Source organism: Sturnus vulgaris, chromosome 7, assembly GCF_052056855.1.
Source record: "Sturnus vulgaris isolate bStuVul1 chromosome 7, bStuVul1.hap1, whole genome shotgun sequence".
Lineage (NCBI taxonomy): Eukaryota > Metazoa > Chordata > Aves > Passeriformes > Sturnidae > Sturnus > Sturnus vulgaris.
In genome coordinates, this window is record NC_142249.1 from 5325153 (window position 1) to 5345035 (window position 19883).

Consider the following 19883-nt stretch of genomic DNA (forward strand, 5'->3'; position numbering starts at 1 on the left):
TTCTCTGCTCAACACAATGCTCTCAGTGGAGCCCTTTTGGAGGAGTCTCGTGTCCCTGAGGTCAGTTTAGAGTCATAAACTCCAAGAAAAGGAACTACTTGAACCAGTGTTCAGTGAGTTTATCTGGGGCTTTTTCGTGGCTTTCAATCTCTGTCCACTCTTTCTCTGCCAACAAAGCTAATGTTCTTCCCCTTCCCACCCTTTGCCTTTCTGTCAGACTCCTCCTTCTGTTTCATCCCACACCTGGCACCCTGGCGTTATGTCTTGGGAAAAGAGTGACTCCTGAGAGTCTCACTAGCATTTTCCAGCACGTGCTGTGGTGACTACGGAATTAGGGTTTCTCTCCTAATGGATGGAGTAAGTTTGGTCAGCAATACTTTCTTCCACATTTAAGAGGCCCGTGAAAGCCAAGCATTGCCCGTGGAATCCAACACCATCAAACCAGACCAAGGGCATGAGGAGAAAATAAAGAAAGGACCCTAACCTCCAGAGCTCTGGCAAGAACCGCATCCTGCCTGCTGGTGAGGAACACCGGCACGATCCCTGCATCGTAGAGCTTCAGCACAGCATCATTGAGCTGGGGGGACGCTCTTGTGTCCCCATTGCTGAAGAAGACAGCCACCTTCCTCATCAGGAAGCCACTGCGGGCACGCTTGAAGGTATTCCTGGCCACGAAGGACATGGCGGTCTCCAGACTGCGTGGCTTCGTGGTCAGGGTTGCCTGGAAGTTTTGGATCTGCTGAAGGAGGCTGGATTTCTTCCTGGCATCGGCAAAGCGGATCTCGGTGGTGACCTCGTTGTTGTAGGTGACCAGGGCCACCCGTGCCCCCCGGGGACAGTTGCTCTCAGCGATGGTTAAGTTGTTGACAACCCTGAGCACGGTTTGCTTCATCCTGTTGAAAACGTCCCTCACGACGCCTGAGGAGGTGTCAATAGCAAAGGCCAGCTCGGTTGGGAAGACAGGGCACTCCTTGGGACCTGTTGGGAATGTGCACCAGGAAGAAGTCATGTGTCAAGCAGGAATTCAAGGACAGTGTCCTCAGCAGGGATAATTCATTCACATGTGGGGAAAGCAGCAATCGTGGCATGCAGGTTTAAGGGAGGGAATGATACTTACCATAGCAACAAGCTGTGGAAAAGATGGAGAGAAAAACAGCTTGGTCAGTGCCATTCTTGTAAATAATGGGCAAATAAGGGTAGAGAGAGGGGCTTAGCAAAGCACTGAGGTACTCACGGCATTTGTCTTTGATGTTCCGCACCAGCGCACATTGCTTTAAGAAATAAAAAAAGGGGGGGAAAGACATATGTCACACAGCCAACCCAAGGGTGTTTCAAAACAAGAGAGAAATTGTGCCACACTTACATCTCTGGATTCTCCTTTCTCGCCTTTAAGGCCCTGTTTCAAAGAATGAAGAGAAATTGAGTGCAAAGTTCCAGGGTGCCCCGTGAACCCTCTCAGAATAACTACTGAGCCATGAGTCATGCAGGAGCCAAGGGAAAATCTGTCTGTTTGCAGCTCTGTTTCCAGCAACATAGGGCAGGGCTCTTCTGTGTGAGGAATAAACCTAGCTGAGGCCAAACCCAAAAGGGAGGTTGGAACTAGATGGTCTTTAAGGTCTCTTCCAATCCAGACCATTCTATGACACTCCAGGTTCACATGCAAAGCAAGCCCAGTCCCTTCAGCCTTTCTAGGGAGCCTTGTGCCAGCCAGATTTGGTCCTGGACCATATTCTCTGTGGGGTGGTGAATGATAAAGGGATGAGAATCTCCTAGAAGGAATTTTAAGGGGCATATTGCCATGGGGAATTCCTAACACCAGGTAAGAGCATGGCTCTTCACTTTTTCCTTTGCTTTGAGGAAGGGTAAATATTTGTCAGCGATGAACAGCTGCTTAAAAATTTATAGAGACACGTCCAAGACAAATAAAGAGGGATTTCCCCAACTTGAAATCAGCAGGAAACAGTGATTTTTCAGCTCCAGGCACCCACAGGGACATGAAGCCAATCAGCAATGCAATGAAGACTTACAGATGGCCCAGGGTATCCAATCTCTCCTTTCTGACCAGGTATCCCAGGTACTCCTGCATTTCCCTAGAAAGACAGAGCAGAGAAGTCCTCTCCATGAACATTTGCAGGAGGATTCCCAGGAGCACTTGGAGGAAAAGATGTGCCCATCTTTCAGGGCATTCACACAGAAAGGAATATTTGTACCATGGTCCAACTTACTCTGCGGCCTCTGTTTCCTTTGGGGCCGGGGCCTCCAGCAACACCACGGTCACCAGGTCCACCCTAGGAGGGGAAAACCACAAACTGCAGCTCTAAACCTGCACAGGCCCATGGAAAATTGCTTGGAAAATAAATGCACAGCTCATGGTCTGCACCTACCTTTGGCCCTGCGTAACCTACGAAGCCACGTTCTCCCTGAAACAACAGAAAGGTTCATTTGAATATGTTCTAGGAAATGCCCTCATCCATCTGCACTGGAGTTCTTGGCTGCTTCCTTGTCCTTGTTGAGCAGCTGGAAATGCTGAGCATACACCTACCTTCCTGCCTTTAGGACCTGGGACACCAATTCCATCTCGTCCATCATCACCCTAAAATTGGAAAGCCAAAGTCATTCATATGTAAATTATATGTCATATGTAAACAACTTAAACCCCACAGGTCCAGCAGCACCAGTAGAAAGAACCCACTGGTGCCACAGGCCTTTGTGAAACTCTTAAATGTTCCTTAAGTGTCCTCAGAGGTGGGAGGGCATGGCCACACTCACCGTCTCTCCTCGTGGGCCTGGCTGTCCATCCGGTCCTTTGGCTCCAGGGTTTCCAGGCTCACCCTAAAAAAAAAGAGGAGCATCTGTTAAAGCACGTGCTGGAACTCCAGGCAGCTCTGAGCCTTCCCCACCCCATCAATACTGGTTGGTTCACTGAAATGGGAGCCTAATGAGACAGTGAGCACAGAGTTGCTTCTCTCCACACTGTGCAAGCCCAAGAGGTTCATCTCATGTATTTATTTAAGCCCATGGAAAATCCAGCAGCTTTTGAATGCAGCTCTAGTTGCTGATGCCCAGTGCTCCTAAAGACATACCTTCCTTCCCAGGGGACCAATCCTGCCACGTTCTCCTGGGGGTCCTGGAGGTCCACTCCCAGCCTGGAATGGAAATGGGGAGAGGCATGTTGGCAACGTTCAAGAAAACTCAGGTGCCAGGAAGTATTGGATGAATCGGATGACCACAGAAATCATGTATTGACTACTAGGGCTGGTGTTTCTCAAAACACCTCAGGAAATTCAGAAGTCGGCTTCATGTTTGGGAAAAGCTGGAGGTCCAGCTCAGTTCAGTGCAAATGTCAGCAGTAATTTATATTGTTCCTAAGAGAACATCCATGGGAAAGCAGAAGGGGGAAAATCATGCTGGGAGTAGGGAAATGCAATCTGGCTTTATGTTGATGGGCGTGGCTGAGGAATGCAGCAGGAGGGAGAAAAAAATACATGGGGTGGCCCCTGCAGGCATGTGAGATGGTCATGCTCTGGCCTTAGAGGATGAAACATCACAGAGACTCCCCACCAGCCACTCAGAGATCCTCTTTAACTAAAATTGCAATAATGGGCCAAGCACTGAAGTCCCGAGCCTTCTGTGGTTGTTTTTAGCTCCTTCTCTTCTGTAACTCTTGATCAAGAAGTCTTAAGCATAAATTGAGAGGAGAATCATGCTTGAAGAGTGTGTTAAAAGAGAGTGGAGCAGAGCTGGAGCCCTAGGAGAGGGAAATGTGAAGACACATTGGAATCTTATTAGTTCAACAACAGTAGAGTTGAGCCAATGTCCAGGAAGCAGCAGAAGGATTACCCTGGGTCCAGGGACACCCTGCTCTCCTCTGATCCCTGGTGTGCCAACCTGGCCAGGGGGACCCTGTGTGGGAAGAAAAGAGAGGCTGTCAGCACACATGGGCATAAAGACACCACGATCCAAGGGAAAGCAGATGTTGCAGTGTCTGAGGGATGCTTTGCCAACACTTCACACCTTGGCTGGTGTGAATGCAGCGGCAGGCGGGACAGCCAGGCCACAGGACACCCAAAAATACCCAAATCCCAACAGTCTGTGTGGATGAGAACTCTCTGGGGAAGTGGCTGTGATGAGGTAACACCACAGCATCATGAGGCAAGGCCTTTCCTGTGCTGGGAGCTCACTGACCTGTGGCCCTCGCATGCCTTGTTCTCCAGCTGGCCCTGCTTGACCAGGCGCGCCCTTGGTGCCCTGGAAGGCAAAACAGGACAGTGCAGGTTAGCATGGGAGGATGTGGTCAGCACCATGGGGAGGGAAAGGGCAGATCAGAGTATCCACAGCTGCACAAAGAGCAGGGAAGAACAAATTTTCAGTTTTCTTGTTGTTTGGTTTTTTTTTAAAGATATGGTGGTAGCAGATAATAAGCGATGGCTGGGGGGAATTTGCCTCCTGCAATTGATGGGCATCAACCATCATGCTTTGGCCCTGTTACACTGCTCCAGCAGCACATGGGGACAAAACATCCAACCAGGGAATGCTGTAGGAGACAAGCAGGCATGTGGACAGTTGGTTCTGCACCAAGTCCAGCAAGAAGCACACAGGGAGATGGGCCTGAGGAGGAGGAGGAGATGAGAAATTCAGAGGAGAGAGGAGGCAGAGAGGAACAAGCAAAGCCTGCATGTCCCTTCTCTTGGTACATCTCTGTGGGTGCTGAGCCCCAGGGTATGGCAGGAGCCCCATCACCACCTACCTTAACTCCTATGGGCCCCCTTCGTCCTGGCATGCCCTGCAAATGAAGGAACAGGGAGACTTATGGATCTAATATGTAAGCACACCTTTCCCTATTGCTTTTAGATCAGTGCTTCTTATCAATGCTTCTCACAGTCCAAAAATTACATTTGGATATTTTAAACTACTGGGGGGAAAGGGAGAGGGAAATCTATATGGTCAGGTCTCTTAAATCAGACTGGGGTGAGCTTTGGTGAGCTGCTCTCTCATGCGTGCCAGGAGCGTGCCACCATTCCCGGGATGGGAGGGACATCCCAGACATCCCTGCTCCAGTTTGGTTTTTGCCTGTCCAAAAACCAGCAGCCAAATGCAGATGCATATCATGGTATCACAGACTGGTTTGGATTGTAAGGGACCTTCAAGACCATCTAATTCCAACCCCCTGCCATGGGGGAAGGACACCTTCCACTAGACCAGGTTGTTCCAAGCACCATCCAATTTGGTATAAATTATGTGTAAATCATGTGTGACTCCACTGATCTGAGCACTGAGTTATTTGCACAGGAGTAAGTCCCATTTTTCAAGTCTCTATAACAAGCCAGGAAGCCATGAGGCATTTTCCTTTTGAGAATTTTTTTTCTTTTTTGGGGGGTGGCTTGTTGGGTTTCGAGGTTGAACCCCTGACACTTGTGAAGCAAAATACATGGAAAGGAAGGAGGGGAAAAGTTCTTGTCAATCTAAGCTTGGGTCTTGCTGACTGGAGGTCTGGCAACTCACCCTCCTCCCGACTCCACCGTCTTGGCCCTCTAGCCCTGCCGGTCCAGGATCTCCCTAAGGGAAAAACAAACCTCAAGTGAGAGCCCTGAGATGAGCAGGCACTGGGAAAACAGATCCAAGTCTCAAAAAATGTCTCCTTTCATGCCTTCACACAAGTTAATAGCCCTGCTTTGGTGGGAATCCTTCTAACAACTCACAAAAACTTTCCATCAAGTTTCTGAGCCAGCAGAAGCCAACGTTGCTATTCTTTGGGAAATGCCTTCTGACAATTTAAGATACATTTTTTGATTGTGAGCTGATGTGAAAACAGATGGGTTTTGAAATTTTCCAAGGAGTGTGTGGGTTTTGGTTTTTTTTTTCTTGCAGAGGTTTCAGGTGAATCAGGAGGTTTAGATTTGGTGTAATCTAAACAGTTCTCTGGTTTTGCATATGACCCATGAGAACATACTGGCAAAAGGCAAATTCCAACTACAAAGTTCTTTTCAGAGGCAATATCCCAATACAGCACTGTAAAATAATAATTTTTTTTAAGGTGCTTTTTACACAAAACATCTTCTAAACTGACATCATTCCAGAGAAAGTTTTGGTTGTAAACCAACAACATTTTCTAGTGGAAAAAAATATTCCATCTGACAAGGCACGATGAGTTTAAGAGACTTGCATCTTTTTGGCAGCATCCTCTTTTCTTTCTTTCTCTGGCCCGTTCTGTTGTTAAAACCAAAAAACAACACAAGACAACAAAGAAATTTTACCATTGGTCCAATTTCACCCTTTTGTCCTCTGGAGCCCCGCTGAGTATTATCAGCTCCTGAATCTCCCTGAAAGCAACAGAGCAATGAGAAACATCTGTGTAAGTGGGACATGAAAATCAAACCTCGTAAACTTGCTCTGCTAGACCTGAGAACCAATTTTCTTTTTATCCTTTTTTTTGACTGAAATGTTTTCAGACAGACACATCTTTTCAGCTGAGAAATAACACTGAAGAAGGCGAGGAAGGGGAATTTTAAAATGGTGAGGCAGCGATTTATGGGTTGGGATCACATGGTACCCACATGTCACCTCTGAGTCCTTGCTCTGTCATGGGACCTGCCACTGTCAAACAGTATTTAATAAGCCATAGCCACCCTCTCTGAAGACCCCAGGATGTGTGGAAAGTGTGTGGAAAGTCAAGAAGATGCCTTTGCAGTATTTACCGGATCTCCACGGAGCCCACGGTCGCCTCGCTCTCCTCGTTCACCCTTTACTCCCTTATCTCCCTGTGGGAAGAGATGGAGAGTTAGGAAGTGCAGCTGTCACTTGTTGAAAGCATCTCATCTGAGGGGAGCACGATGGTTTTCCACCCTCCCCTGGCTCAAACCCACCTCTACACCATCATTTAATCACTGTAAAGATGATTAAAGCTTACCCTCCTGCCAGAATATCCCTTCTCTCCAGAGGAGCCAGGCAAACCCTTGTCTCCCTAAGAAAAAGAAAAATATTTTAGACTATTTGCCACTCCCAAGGTGCTTTTTAGATACTTAACTAAAGCATCAAGTCATTAAGAGAAAAGCAATCAAAATTACTGACCTCTTCTCCATCAATGCCATCCAGACCCATTTCTCCCAGTTCACCCTGTGGAAGGGAGGCAAGGGGCAAATGCTTACTGAGAGAAAGAGGGATTGGGGAGGGGGATTTTGATGTGCCACACACTCACACTCACTGCTGTGGCATGAGGAAATAATTCCCTACCTTCTCTCCTGGGAATCCCCGAGAACCCTAAGGAGAAAGAAAAGAGAGTTACTCCACTTTTGTCCAGCTCACTGCCATAGGACAGTGGAGAAGGAGGGCTGGGCTTGGTGGCAGACCCAGAGCCAAGGCCAGGACAGGACTTTCCCTAATTTCTCTTATGTCAATGTTTGTCTTCAGCTGCCTCCCCAACACTTGTGCCAAGATAAAATATGTGGGGCATGGGGATTAATCCAGCTGATCCAATAAAATATCTCACTCCTTAGCCACAACTCTTCCTTCACTGACTTTTTGTTCCTCCCTGCACTCGTTTTTATGTTAATCCAGTGCCTTTTCCAAGGCTGAACAGATTTTAATGAGACTCAGTATCTCAGCTGCAACTAATGGGCTTGGTTCATGCATTCCTCTTCTCCCTGCCAGAGGATCATGTGGTAAGAGCAAATGGTAGGAAACATCCCCTTAATTTCACTATTTCCCATTAATATTACATGTTTCACCACCTTTTCTGGCTTGGGGTGCAGCTGCTGTCCTGGACCATTAGCTCAAGGTTCCTCTTTAAAGCCTCAGCCATGGCTCGCTTGTCTCCCTCTTCCCCAAGAGCAGAGTTCCACCCACTCACTGTCCCAGCCCTGTGCCAAGACACGCACATCCATCTCTTCCCAAATCCTTCCCCCAGAGCCGGACTGCAGGAGATTGATCATCCTTGTCTGTGGATTGAGCCTGGAGCTCTGGGGCTGCCTTTCTGCTCTTCAGAGCAACACCAAAGCCACAACAGCCTCTGAAATCCCTGGTGCCTGGCCAGGTGGACACAAGCACTCAAGGGCACGTGGCAGAGGCTGTGTGACCTCCTAAAGCAGCATGGGTTACCCCTGGGGGACTCCCACCCACTGGACTCTGGGTCTGCTCTGTGCAGGCTTATTCCACACATACCTTTGTTCCTCGGTGCCCGGGGCATCCCTGGAAACCTTGTGTCCCGTTCACACCTGGTGGCCCACGCTCACCCTGGTGCATAGAGGAGAAAAAAACAAGTTAGGAGTTGCCTGCTAAAGCCTATTTCCGTGGTTACCTGTTGCAAGAGGTGGCTTGGAGGCACAGGAGCAGCAGGTTTTGCCTGGCCACCCCATCATCTCTTGCCCACAACCTTCCTCCTGTAGAGACCAACTGCAAGTCTTCATCATGGAGAGAGAAACATCCTTCCCAGTCCCTCAGCTGTGAAAGAGCTTTGAGAAACTTCTCTTTCAGAATTAAAATGACGAGACAAAGCCCTCAAGAGCTCTGCACAGATGTCTAATTCCCATCCTGACCTTCAAGCCCCAGGAAAACATTGCCTGGCATGTGATGTCTCACAGCAGCCTTTGGCCCCTGCCTGTGCTGTAGGGAAAGCCATGAGCACCGTCAGCCCCTTGGCTTCAGCTTCATCCCTTGGGAGCAATGCATGGAGGGATGTTTATTCCAGGGCTGACGTGGGATTCATGCAGAGTTTGGATGAAGAGTGTTAGTAAGAATTCACTGGAGTCACGTTGTCTGCCGTGTGATGGACAGGAACGTCATTCTCGGTTCCACTTTTGGACTAACTCAAATCTTTCAGCTGCAGGTGGTATGGATAACTTTGGCATAAGATGTGGATTTGATGAAATTGAGGATTTTATTTGCCTTGGGGAATAGCACAGAGATGAGTCACATCAAATAGTGGGAGTTATTCCCTGATCATCCTTCTCCAGCTCTAGAGAAGCTCCCAACTGACTTTCTCCCAGGAGAAGTTGGGACCAGCAACTCAGCCTGTTAGGTGTGGGAAACTCAGAGTTCTGATGTCTCCTCTAACCCACATCCACATTCCCAGCAGGAAAAAAAAAAAAGTTTGAAGGCTTTTCCTTTAGTGGAAACACCTCCAAACACTTGACTATAGTGAAGTCCCTGTATGAACTGAGGCAGTCACTCACCGGTCCTCCTTCATCACCAGGGTAGCCTCCGTAGCCAAGATCCCCTGTAACACCCTAGAAAACAAGAAAGAACAACAAAGAAAATCCTGAATTTCCTTCATAGTTCTGTGATTGATATTCAAGGTTCCCCTAGATGAGCACAAAGCAGCTGCTTGGTCATATGTGTTCACGAGAGACATAATCTCCTTTTGATGTCCCTAAATTGTTTCACAGGATGCCTCACTCTGTCCTCTTGGATGTTTTGCAGTACTGAGGCTGTGGGGAAAGGGAAGAAGAGCAGCCCTCCATTTCTCTGCGTGTCCCAGGGTCAATTTTCAAATGTGAGGAGTAAGTGGAGCTGATCTCGCCATTAACATCACTGACTGCAGCTACACACCCTGAAGGTCACCACTAGGTCCCTGTGCACAGGGACCCTTCATCCCCAGATGAAGTGACCTACCTTTGGTCCTATAGGGCCTGGCACACCTCTGTCCCCTCTCTGCCCTGAGCACTTGCAGGGGACCTTGCAGCACGTCCTCTCTGCGATGTTGTCCTGCAGGAAAAGTGGGAAGTGAAAGCGTTAGAAACCTGCCAGAGCCCCAGCTCCTGATTTTGGACATTAGAGGGAAGGGTTTAAACAGAAACTGCGTGGGGCAGAATTCGTAGAGTGCATTTAGTAAGACACCAGTCCTCAGAGCAGTGGCTGTCACTGGAGAGAGAAAGCTCATCTCTAAAGAAAAAAATCCAGGCTGTGGAGCAGGCCATGAGAAAGTCACTGCAGTGAGCAGCTCACCAGCAACCCACAGGCTGAGAACAATTCAAAAGCACACAGTAAAGGAGAAAAAAAAACCAACAGGTTAAAAAGAATGATATGGACTCAGAGAAACCACAGCTTGGTTTTACATCATCCAACAGAAAGAGGGGAAAAAATCACTTTCTTTGCCAAGTACATTGCTGGCTGCAAACATTTCCTGCCAGCTTTGCACAGTTATATTCTGGAAGGATTCTCCTAGGCTGAAGTACCTGGGGAGGGGCTGAGGACCAGCTCTTATCCCAAAACCCAAGGCTCACTCACAAGTGGCTGCACTTTGACTTGCAGGGAAGGGCCCAGCAAGGTTACCACAGGGAGCAGTGGTTAAGCCCAATATTATTAATTCTACTGGAAAAGGAGCTCAGTTGTGTTGGTAGCAGCTGAGAAGTTGGGAAGAACTGGACATACTGAGGTTGACCGCAAATTAATTCAACACTCGAGAGGGACTATGCATTGGGAAAGAAGTAAAATTATGAAGAAGAAGGAATCATGGAATGGGTTGGGTTGGAAGGGATTTTAAAGGGTAACTCCTTCATTTATTAAAAGCATGTCTAAAATACAGGCAGTGTATGAGATCAGGGAAAGAAACCTCGAAAGCAACGCTTCTACAAGAGCTTTAGCACTGACCAGGCACGACAGGGCATTACTGTAAGGTTAAAAAAACCAACAGTGTAAACACAGGCAGAGGGCGGGATTTTGGCACCACAGCTTTTGATGGCATCTTATCCCATCCCATTTGACCTAAAGCCTCTGCTGGAGTAGGGTTTCTTCAGGAGTGGGAAGAGACCGTGATCTGCTCTGAACTTTATTTGCTGTGGCATCTGTGAAAAGAGGTGACGTGAGGCAGGGAGGGGAGAGGAGCAGAGCCAAGAGGGTGTAATGCAGCCACGGCTCAGCCCTGCAGGAGATCCAGCCGTGGGCTTTCCTCCAGCATTACAAGGCAGCACTGCCTGTGCCAAGTTACTTACAAGCTGCTCTGCCAGCTCGAAATCCAAGTCCAGCAGATTAACTCTGAGTGGTCTGTTGTAGGTGAACCCACGGCCAAACTCCAGCTGCATCAGTCTGTCAAAGTTGGCCACTCGGTCCAGCCCGACGAAGATGAGAGCGTTGACTCCTGGCAGGGAGAAGCAGAAGGGGCTTTGTGACAGGGAGAGGTGCTCTGGAGGGCCTCCCCTGTGATAACACGTCTTTGATTGCAAATAGAGCCTTTTCAGCAGAGAACAGGCATCTTCAGACACATCCAGTGTAAGCTGCTCGCACACTTAGGTGGGTGGCAGCAGGCAGCTAAGCATCACAGGAAGGCAGTGAAGAACAGCAAGTGCATGCAGAACCCACAAAATCCTCAGCCCTTACTATCAAAAGCAGATGGATTGAGGAGAAATGGTGGTAAAATGGGCTACATGTTAACATGGACTATAATCACTGCCTGGAAGAGCAAAAAAAAAAAAATTACCTTCTGAGTGTAAAGTAGATGAAGCAGCCTCCAGCAGCTCTATTGGCTCATCTGCACCATCAGTAAAATGGATTATGACCTGGAAGAGAAACAAATTTTTGTCAGGACCCAGAATATTTCAGGTGTGGAACATAATCAGTGTGCAACCTTTTTCCAATGCTTCATCTGAGACAAGGTGAGGGAACTTGTACACCTTTTCCAGGCCATGAAGCTCTGCATTCCTGTGCCAGGTTCCTGTACATTCCTGCTCCTGTACATCACGCAGGTGTTGCTAGAGCACAGCACGGGAAATATCTGGAGAGCAACAATTTGCAGCTAAGCAGTGATTGTGGGAACTGGCTGCAGTGATGCTCATCAATGGCCAGGACAGGACCTTGACAATGCAGGGAGAGTGCAGCAAACAGGTAGGGCATAAGTGACTAAATTTATGGTGAATAAGTTCAACGTAATTTTAAAAAAAATTACAATGAGTTTACAGTTTCTTTACCAACTAAAGGACAGCAGAAGCCAGCTTTGCTGGCCAACACCACCCCAGAGGCCTTGGCCATGACTCACCTTGGTGCTGCCAGCGGGTGAGGCCCGGAATTTGCGCAGGTAGGACCTCAGAGTATCTGCCCTGAGGTAATAAGCCCCGCGGGTCCGCATGTCCAGGAACCTCTCCAAGAGCTCAGGCCGGTACTCAGAGAAGTCCAGGCCCTCCACAAGTTCCCCCTGGGCCTGGGCCATGATGGCCACCCTGACATTGGGTGCCTGGTTGCCAGTGCAGCTGATCTTCTGCATCTGCGTTATCCTGTTCAGCACGGACTCCACTCTCGACTCCAGACCTCGCTGGGAGCTGAAGATGTTTTGGCCGGGCCCAACATCACTGACATCAAAGCCAATTATCACGTCTAAGTCACAATCTGAGAAGGCAATGAAGAAAGAGAGAAGAGCATCATGGAGCAGTGTGATGATTGGTTTTCAAGTAATGGCTTTTCTAATTGCTCTTCTAGTAGTTAAATGAAGACACTGCATCAAGAACTGACACCACTGCACAAGTACCTTCTGTTTCCTTTCACCTGGGAAAACTTGTGTTTTAATAACTTTCTTTCTTTTTAATTTTACCAATGAAAGGAGCTGCCTAAAACAAGTCCAAGAGGAATTTGCATTTTCATCAGGCAGCTAAGATTGCTTTTCTCTCTCTCCAGCACATACCTGTCAGTACTTGTGCAGTGTGCACCTTCTGCCTGTGCTCGAAGTGACACTCAGAATCACAGGGAGGTGTTTGAATTCTCTTTGGTATTAGCCACACTGCCTGGTTAATATCTTAACCACACTTGGGATAAGTTAGTACCACCAGCAGTGGTTTGCTTTTCCCAGCACTCAGTTTTTCTTCTCAGCTAGAGCTGCTGCTCAGTTCAAGGCTGTTGTGCCTCTCCTTTTCCAGAGGTTCAGGAGACACCTCTGCCCAAAGTCAGAGGGCTGAGCTATGGTCAGTCGAGCTGGGAGTAGGACTGGCTGTAATGGAGTAAGTAAAAACAGCTGCTGGGAGTCTGATCTGACAGCAATACCAGCTCACTTACTCACTACCATTCCCCTGCTTGGCTTCTGAAGTAGCCCAGTCATGGGATTCCTTCTTAAGGCAATTTTACCTTAAGCTACAACCACACGTGTCCTGGTTTTTCCTCATATACTTGTCATGAGATCAGGTGGGCATCCCAGATGATCTGGCAAGGGAAATTCTGGTTTTCTCCTCCATTGTCTAAAGGAGTTACAAGAGAGCTGGACATAGGCTTTGGACACGATCCTGGAGTGAGAGCAAGGGAAATGGCTTCCCACTGCCAGAGGGCAGGGTTAGATGGGATATTGGGAAGAAATTCTTCCCTGTGAGGGTGGTGACACCCTGGCACAGGCTGCCCAGAGAAACTGTGACTGCCACATCCCCAGTAGTGTTCCAGGCCAGTGGACAGGGTGTGGAGCAATCTGGGATAGTAGAAGGTGTTTCTTGGCAGGGAAGTAGGAATTAATAGTATTTGGGGTCCCCTCCTACTCAAACTGGTCTAGATTTCTATTATTCTGTGATTTCCAGCATACCATGCATGCCTGAATGACCAAAAATTGCAATTATATTGTAATAGACACAGGGAGGGGAAACAAGGGCCATCACTTTTCATTTTGTCAAGAAACAAGTTGGTCTGTTGAGATGATACTGGTATCATGTCCCTGTGAGAAAATCTGAAATGGGATTTAGTCCAAAGGCTAAATGTGGTGGTAGGAGGCCAGTAATTTAATGCCTGTTTGTCACATCTGAAATTAATTCCACCATGGTGGCATCTCTGTGGTGATGTTACTCCAGTCATTTGCAGGCTGAAGGCCACGGACAAGCAGCTCCTGTACCAAAAGTTTGCAGCCCCCATCAGACTCCTGGAGGAGGAATGAGCCCATGCTGCACCTCAGGCCGTAGGCAAAGAACAACAGTAGGGCAGACAAGTCCATCAAAACACACTGGGTATGAAAAGAATGACCTGAGAACGTTACGAAGGGATTGTCCTTACCTCTTGTCACATCTGTTGTTCCTGGGCACAATCTCTCCTCCATGGCAGCTTCCAGCGTGACCAGGACCTGCTCATTCAGCTCTGACAGCTCCTGGGCCGTGGATGCTCTGAAGCTCATGGCGCTCTCGCTGGCCAGCAGGCTGACCTCCTTCAGGTCGATGTTCCTCACGCCCACTGCGAACACCTTGACGCCTTTCTGCGTGATTTCCAAGGAGGCCCTGGGCCCGTCGTCCATCGACTTCCCACCCGTGACGATGAAGGCGATCTGGGGCACCCTCTGGTCGATCCTGCTGCCGGCCTCCTTCACAAAGTGTCTCTCCTGGATGTGCTTGATAGCCGCGCCCGTGTTGGCCACTCGCCCGCCTTTGTAGATGACTTTGTTGATGGCCTCTAGAATCTGAGCTTTGGTGGAGTGGTCCTTGAGGAAGAACTCATCAGTGACATCCGAGTTATACTGGGCCAGTCCTACCTGGATAGAGTCGCCATCCCTGTAAATGGCGTCCACCACGGAGTAGACAAACTGGAGAACTTCTTGGAAGTTATCTCTCCCCAAATTGATGGAGCCATCCAGCAAAAACACAATGTCAGCCTGCTTTTTGCCTCCTGAAAAGATTACAAAGAGAACGTGATTGTTAGTAATTTTTTGCAGGATCTTTAATGTTTAAGCTGCTCAGGGCTTTGTGAAGTAGCACTTTGCAAATGAGATTTCTCTCTCCTTTCTACCATTTTAGTTTCATTGACCCTTGGCAGGATTTTACATCCATACAAGAAAATTTTTGTATAACACTTCATACAACATTACTTGTGATAGGCACCCTCATCTCCATTAAAATTTAATTATATTCTTTCCTAACTCAATAACTTCAAAGAGTTCTTTTAATCAATGCAACTAAAGGTTTGGGAGTCAAAAGGTGTTATTATGGAGTCATTTTCACTTCAGGCAAATACCATCCATACTCTGTTCAGAAAAGTCTTCAGGATGAATAGCAGCCTTACCAGGTAGGAACGGTCCAGGTGAGTCAGTTGTAGGTATGGGGATCTCGTCAAGAATATTCTGCACCCTCTTTTCTAAGGTTGAGAGTCCCGTGAAGTCCTGAACCACAAGCACGCGCCCGGGATCGTTGGTAATGACCTGCAGCTGGTCCCTGTCCACATTCCTGGCCCCGACACCCAGAGGTTTGATGCTTGTGGAAGTGATCACTCTGGCAGGCCTGTCCACATCATCCTGGGACCGATCTCCAAGGATGACCACCAGGTGTTGGGGCACTCCGTCTTCTATCCTGCTTCCCGCTGACTTGATGAAGTAGTTCTTCACCACGAAGTCCAGGGCTTTGCCAGCATTCAGGGGGGACCCACCTCTAAGCCTCAAGCGGCGGATGGCTTCCAGGACGGCGTTTTTGGACTTGTGGGTCTTCAGGTAGAACTCAGGGAAGACACCGTTGCTGAACTGCACCACCCCAATCCGCACTTTGTTTGGCCCCACTTCCAGCTGCTGGACAATTCTGCTGATGAAATCCCGAATATGAGCAAGCCCATCCGGCCGGACGCTGTCAGAGCTGTCGATGAGGAAGACTATGTCCTTTTCATCTCCAGAAACATCTGTGGGGAAGCAGGAAGAGAGGAAATTATTGGCATGCCAAGCTTTTGTTTAAGCTTTGCTGGAGGGTTTCTGTGCCATCTACCGTCGTGTGAGGTAAAATCACATGGCATATTTTGGCCAATTTTACACATGGTGCTTTGGGGAGCCTCTCCAAAAGGGCCTGTGTGCAAGTGAGAAAGAGTGTCTGCCTAGTATTTGAAGCATGCATTACTCAGAGCCTATTTCATTCATTAATATTCTTCTCTGGATTTGTCAATATTTCCAGCTTTATTTTGCCCCAGATTTATGCCCGTTTCCTAGAGAGCTGCCAAGTGGGAATAGGCAATTGCATACAAAGTGTATTTGAATTGAAATTGCCCCAAATTGGTGTCATGTTTAGGCACTTGACTTGAAAATCATAGGTTATAATGTATTTAGGTACTTGGGTAGAATTGCCGTCTATCTAAAGCTTTCCTTCCAAAATTGTACATGTGCTAAGACTTTGGTTTTAACTAAGGAAAATCTTGACTTTAAGAGAAGGTCTTTTGGGCAACATTTGTTTGAGTAGCAACCCAGGGAGAGCCAATGCCTTACCTATGGGGGGCTGCACATCTCCCAGCAGCCGCCTGATTTGGTCCACAGTCAGGGTTTCAATTGGAGTCAGCAGCTTCTGCTCAAGGCTGGGCAGCTCCTGGAAGCTGGAGACTTGGAATACATACTCAGGGCTGAGGGAAATCTGGATCATCTCTTCAGTATCCACGTTCTTTGCTATCATCATAGGTGCCACGCCCACTTGCTTGACTTGGAGGGATGGATACTCGAAGTCATCGTCGGACTTGCGGGAGGAGAGGATGACCAGGAACTGCGGGACGCCCTCCTCGATGCGGCTCCCGGAGGGCCGGGTGAAGATGGTCTTGGCCACAAACTCCAGGGCCTCCCCCACGTTCACCAGCTGGCCACCTTTGGACCGCAGCTGCCTCACGGCACTCTGCACCTCGTCCTTGGTGGAGTGGGTGTTGAGCAGGAACTCCACGTGGGGATGCTCGCTGAACTGGACCACCGAGATCCTGGTGGTGTCGATGCCCACGTCCAGGTTGCTCACGATCCTCCCGATGAGGTCGCGGACCAGGTAGAACTCCTGGGCGGCGAAGCGGGAGCCGTCAACCAGGAACACGACATCCCTCTTCACACCCGCTGCAGGAGAGAGGCACTGGTCAGAGGAGGTACCAGGAATTGCTTATGGAGGGCAGTTAAGCTCATCATCTACACCACTGACCCATGCCTCTGGCCATGGGGATGGTACTCCTTGTCTCTGTGCCTGGGATAACTCCTGGGAGCCCCAGCAGGAAGCTCTGGGTTCAACCCAGAGACACGACCAGTCTGCTAGGCACATCTCAGGGGGTGCAAGAACAGCAACTTCCAGGGCAAAGGAAGCGAGAGGGAGCAATGGGACACCCATAACAATAATTCCTTATGAGATCTCCACCCAAGAAAGTGTAGCCTGGTGGTAGTCCTTACTCAGGACAGGTTGCTTTACATTCAGAACCACCCCTCTTTCTTTGGCTTTGCCCTCTAGGAAAGATTCTATCCTATTATTCTCTAAGCGTCTGCCTTTTCAGGATGGCTTTTTGATTCCTAATAAAGTGTTTTCTGCAGTGGTAGTTCAGGTAATTCAGAGCCTGAATTATTGCAGAATAACACACTGATGAGTGGGGATGTAGGAAAGTGGTCTGGCTTAGAAGGGAATGAACAAACAGAGTAGAACAGTGAATTTCTAAGGGACTGATCCAGGGTGGATACTCTTCATCCTAGTTGTACTGGATTTCATTCCAAGGGAGACCAGAAATGTAAAATCTGATCCTTCTCCCAATGCCTGCTTCCAATTTCCCTTTCCTCAGTGAATGAGGGAGGCAAAAGTAGGAAAAATCAGCATGTCTTACGTTTAGCAGAAAGTTGACCTTGATTTATAGTGGTGTGAAGGTGTGGCACACACACTAAATGACACCATTTCCATTCCAGAAGGAACAGCATGGACTTAAAATCCATCCACTTAAAATTAGATTAAGGCAATAGCATTCACTTTGTGGGTCTTTCACAGACCACCTTGAGGGGCTGGGCTTAAAGGTGGCTCAGTTTAATTACACAGCTCCTAGCAACCCTGAGAACACCAACAGGGAGACCATGACAGACTCAGAGTCTTAGCCATGACCATCTTTGCTTTTCTCAGTTTGTGTTGCAGCCATGATGTTACTAAACATCCTATTTTGCCACTGGTTCTCAGTGCAGACACAAACATCTTCTCACCTGGGCTGGGTGATGTAAAAACCAGGTCAGGGGCAAGAGATTCTATCTCTTGCTTGGTCAGCCGGATGACTCTGTTGGAGACGACCTGCTGCACCGAATCCAGCTGGCTGAAGTCGGGCACAGAGATAGCAAAATCTGGGAGGAAGGAAATGGTCTGCAGCTCTGTGAGGTCGGCATTTCCGATCCCAATGCCGAACGGCACCGTGCCGCTCGTCTTCAGGACCACTGAGGGCCTCCTGACATCGTCCTGGGACCTGTCAGCAGTCAGCAGGATCAGGAACTGCGGGACGCCCTCCGCTATCCTGCTGCCGCTTGACACCGTGAACACGTTCTTGATGAGATAGTCGAGGGCTGCCCCAGTGTTCAGAGGAGAGCCTCCCATGAGCTTCAGCTGCTGGATGGCGCTGACCAGATCTGCTTTGTCCTCGTAGGTGTCAAGCAGGAACTCGGGCTGGATGGTGTTGCTGTACTGTGCCACGGCCACGCGCACCTTGTCGCGGCCAACGTCCAGGCTCTCCACGACTCTTTGGACAAACGTCTTCAGCAGAGGGAAACCTCTTCTGACACCATCCGAGCCATCGATTAGGAACACCACGTCCTTCTTCTCGCCTCTCTCAACTACTGTTTGAAACAAATAAGGGAAGGGGAGGAAAAGTGAGATTCTCTTTTGCAGTGGCTAATGAGGAGTGGTTCTCCTCATGCATGGAAGCAAAGCAGTGCAAAGCTCTCAAAGGGAGGGGAAGACGAGGTGTCAGGAAAGGTGGTTCAGTTACTTTGCCACTGGATGCAATCCCTGGTGAGGAGGCAGTTGGGTGGAAGTTGGTGGAAACCAACATTCCATGCGTTACCCACCGAGTCACAGAATCATAGACCCACAGGAAATAGGGTGCCAAGGGACTTCTGGGTGCCATCTCCTACTCGTGGCTGGGAGAAGGCAACAGCTCCCAGAGGGGGCATGGGAGGGTGACATGCTCCAATATGCAACAGGAGCCTTGGATCTTTTGTTCCCAAGAAATAATGAGTTTCTGGATGATATGGGGAGATGGTGAGGAGAGAAAGAGAAAAGCTTTTCTGATGCATTACTAAACTTAGAAACAAACACTTCTGAAAAAAATGTAAGAAATTGCTGGAGGACAAGAGGACATCCAGCTGAAAATGCTGAAATGCTCTTCTGAATTGCTAGATACTGATCTTTGGGGTTTTTTTCTTTACTATCTTCAGGCAGGAAAAAAACATGCTAATTGCAACCAAAATACTCTTCTTAAAAAAAAAAAAACAAACAACCCACAAAGAAACAAACAAAAAACCTCAAAATCAAGACCATGAAGTGTCAAATATCAGAGAACTTTGACCTGTTGTGCTACTGACCAACAGAATTGCAAAGTTTTATCTTGGCCAAGTAGAAAACATCATTGCCTCTCAAAAACAGCAACTGCTGGAGGACATCCCAAAAAGTGCTGTTGGCTTGTTTAGAGCAAGGTCCAGTGGGACAAGTGGGAGCATGATCGGCCCCTCTGAAGAAAATATTAATTACCTACTTATAAATGCTCAGCCATATAAAGGGTCAACAAGGGCCGTTGAATTCTTAATGCAGACTTCAGATCAAATTTATTTCTTAAGAGGATTGTTGGAAACCTGGTGGGTTAATGCATAGGACAGGAATATTAATGTAGATGGGAAGAGGGAGCAGACATTGCCTGGTGTATCCCAGTTTCATATGCTTCCTCTAAAGCTCAGCAACAGTGGAAAAGTCCTATTAAAAGTCCCTGTATAGCAGATAAAGAAGAAAAAAATATGGTTGCTCCTATGGAATGGGTGTCTTTTAGCCAAGAGTACTAGGAAAACTGGGTGGATACAGCTATCTCTGAGCCAATAGCACAATTATTAATAGTCCTTGGTGGTCAAAGGGATTCCAAATGGTCTGGGCAAGACAGAAACGGTTCTAAAAGTGAGGATGGAATTCAAGTGCACTGATTGCACAAGTCTTGATTGAGACAGAAGCTGCACAAATATGGGAAGGGTCATGAATCCACATGGAAAGGATGGGGTAAGAGAT

At 48.2% G+C, this 19883-nt stretch overlaps 1 protein-coding gene across 1 annotated transcript in view; it reads right to left on the reverse strand.

The window, feature by feature from the left end:
* Nucleotides 1–19883, reverse strand: part of COL6A3 (collagen type VI alpha 3 chain) — a 58386-nt gene that overhangs the window by 12878 nt on the left and 25625 nt on the right. The window contains exons 8-36 of the mRNA XM_088167613.1: nucleotides 17828–18448; nucleotides 16118–16717; nucleotides 14941–15543; nucleotides 13945–14547; nucleotides 11966–12312; nucleotides 11411–11489; nucleotides 10926–11071; nucleotides 9607–9699; nucleotides 9168–9221; nucleotides 8158–8229; nucleotides 7231–7257; nucleotides 7069–7113; nucleotides 6908–6961; nucleotides 6696–6758; nucleotides 6255–6320; nucleotides 5503–5556; nucleotides 4748–4783; nucleotides 4186–4248; nucleotides 3841–3903; nucleotides 3084–3146; nucleotides 2770–2832; nucleotides 2543–2593; nucleotides 2385–2420; nucleotides 2226–2288; nucleotides 2028–2090; nucleotides 1364–1396; nucleotides 1235–1271; nucleotides 1118–1129; nucleotides 485–978 (exon numbers count right to left, since the gene is read on the reverse strand). Coding sequence (XP_088023739.1) covers nucleotides 485–978; nucleotides 1118–1129; nucleotides 1235–1271; nucleotides 1364–1396; nucleotides 2028–2090; nucleotides 2226–2288; nucleotides 2385–2420; nucleotides 2543–2593; nucleotides 2770–2832; nucleotides 3084–3146; nucleotides 3841–3903; nucleotides 4186–4248; nucleotides 4748–4783; nucleotides 5503–5556; nucleotides 6255–6320; nucleotides 6696–6758; nucleotides 6908–6961; nucleotides 7069–7113; nucleotides 7231–7257; nucleotides 8158–8229; nucleotides 9168–9221; nucleotides 9607–9699; nucleotides 10926–11071; nucleotides 11411–11489; nucleotides 11966–12312; nucleotides 13945–14547; nucleotides 14941–15543; nucleotides 16118–16717; nucleotides 17828–18448 — 4604 coding nt within the window. The remainder of the gene's footprint in view (nucleotides 1–484; nucleotides 979–1117; nucleotides 1130–1234; nucleotides 1272–1363; nucleotides 1397–2027; nucleotides 2091–2225; nucleotides 2289–2384; nucleotides 2421–2542; nucleotides 2594–2769; nucleotides 2833–3083; nucleotides 3147–3840; nucleotides 3904–4185; nucleotides 4249–4747; nucleotides 4784–5502; nucleotides 5557–6254; nucleotides 6321–6695; nucleotides 6759–6907; nucleotides 6962–7068; nucleotides 7114–7230; nucleotides 7258–8157; nucleotides 8230–9167; nucleotides 9222–9606; nucleotides 9700–10925; nucleotides 11072–11410; nucleotides 11490–11965; nucleotides 12313–13944; nucleotides 14548–14940; nucleotides 15544–16117; nucleotides 16718–17827; nucleotides 18449–19883) is intronic.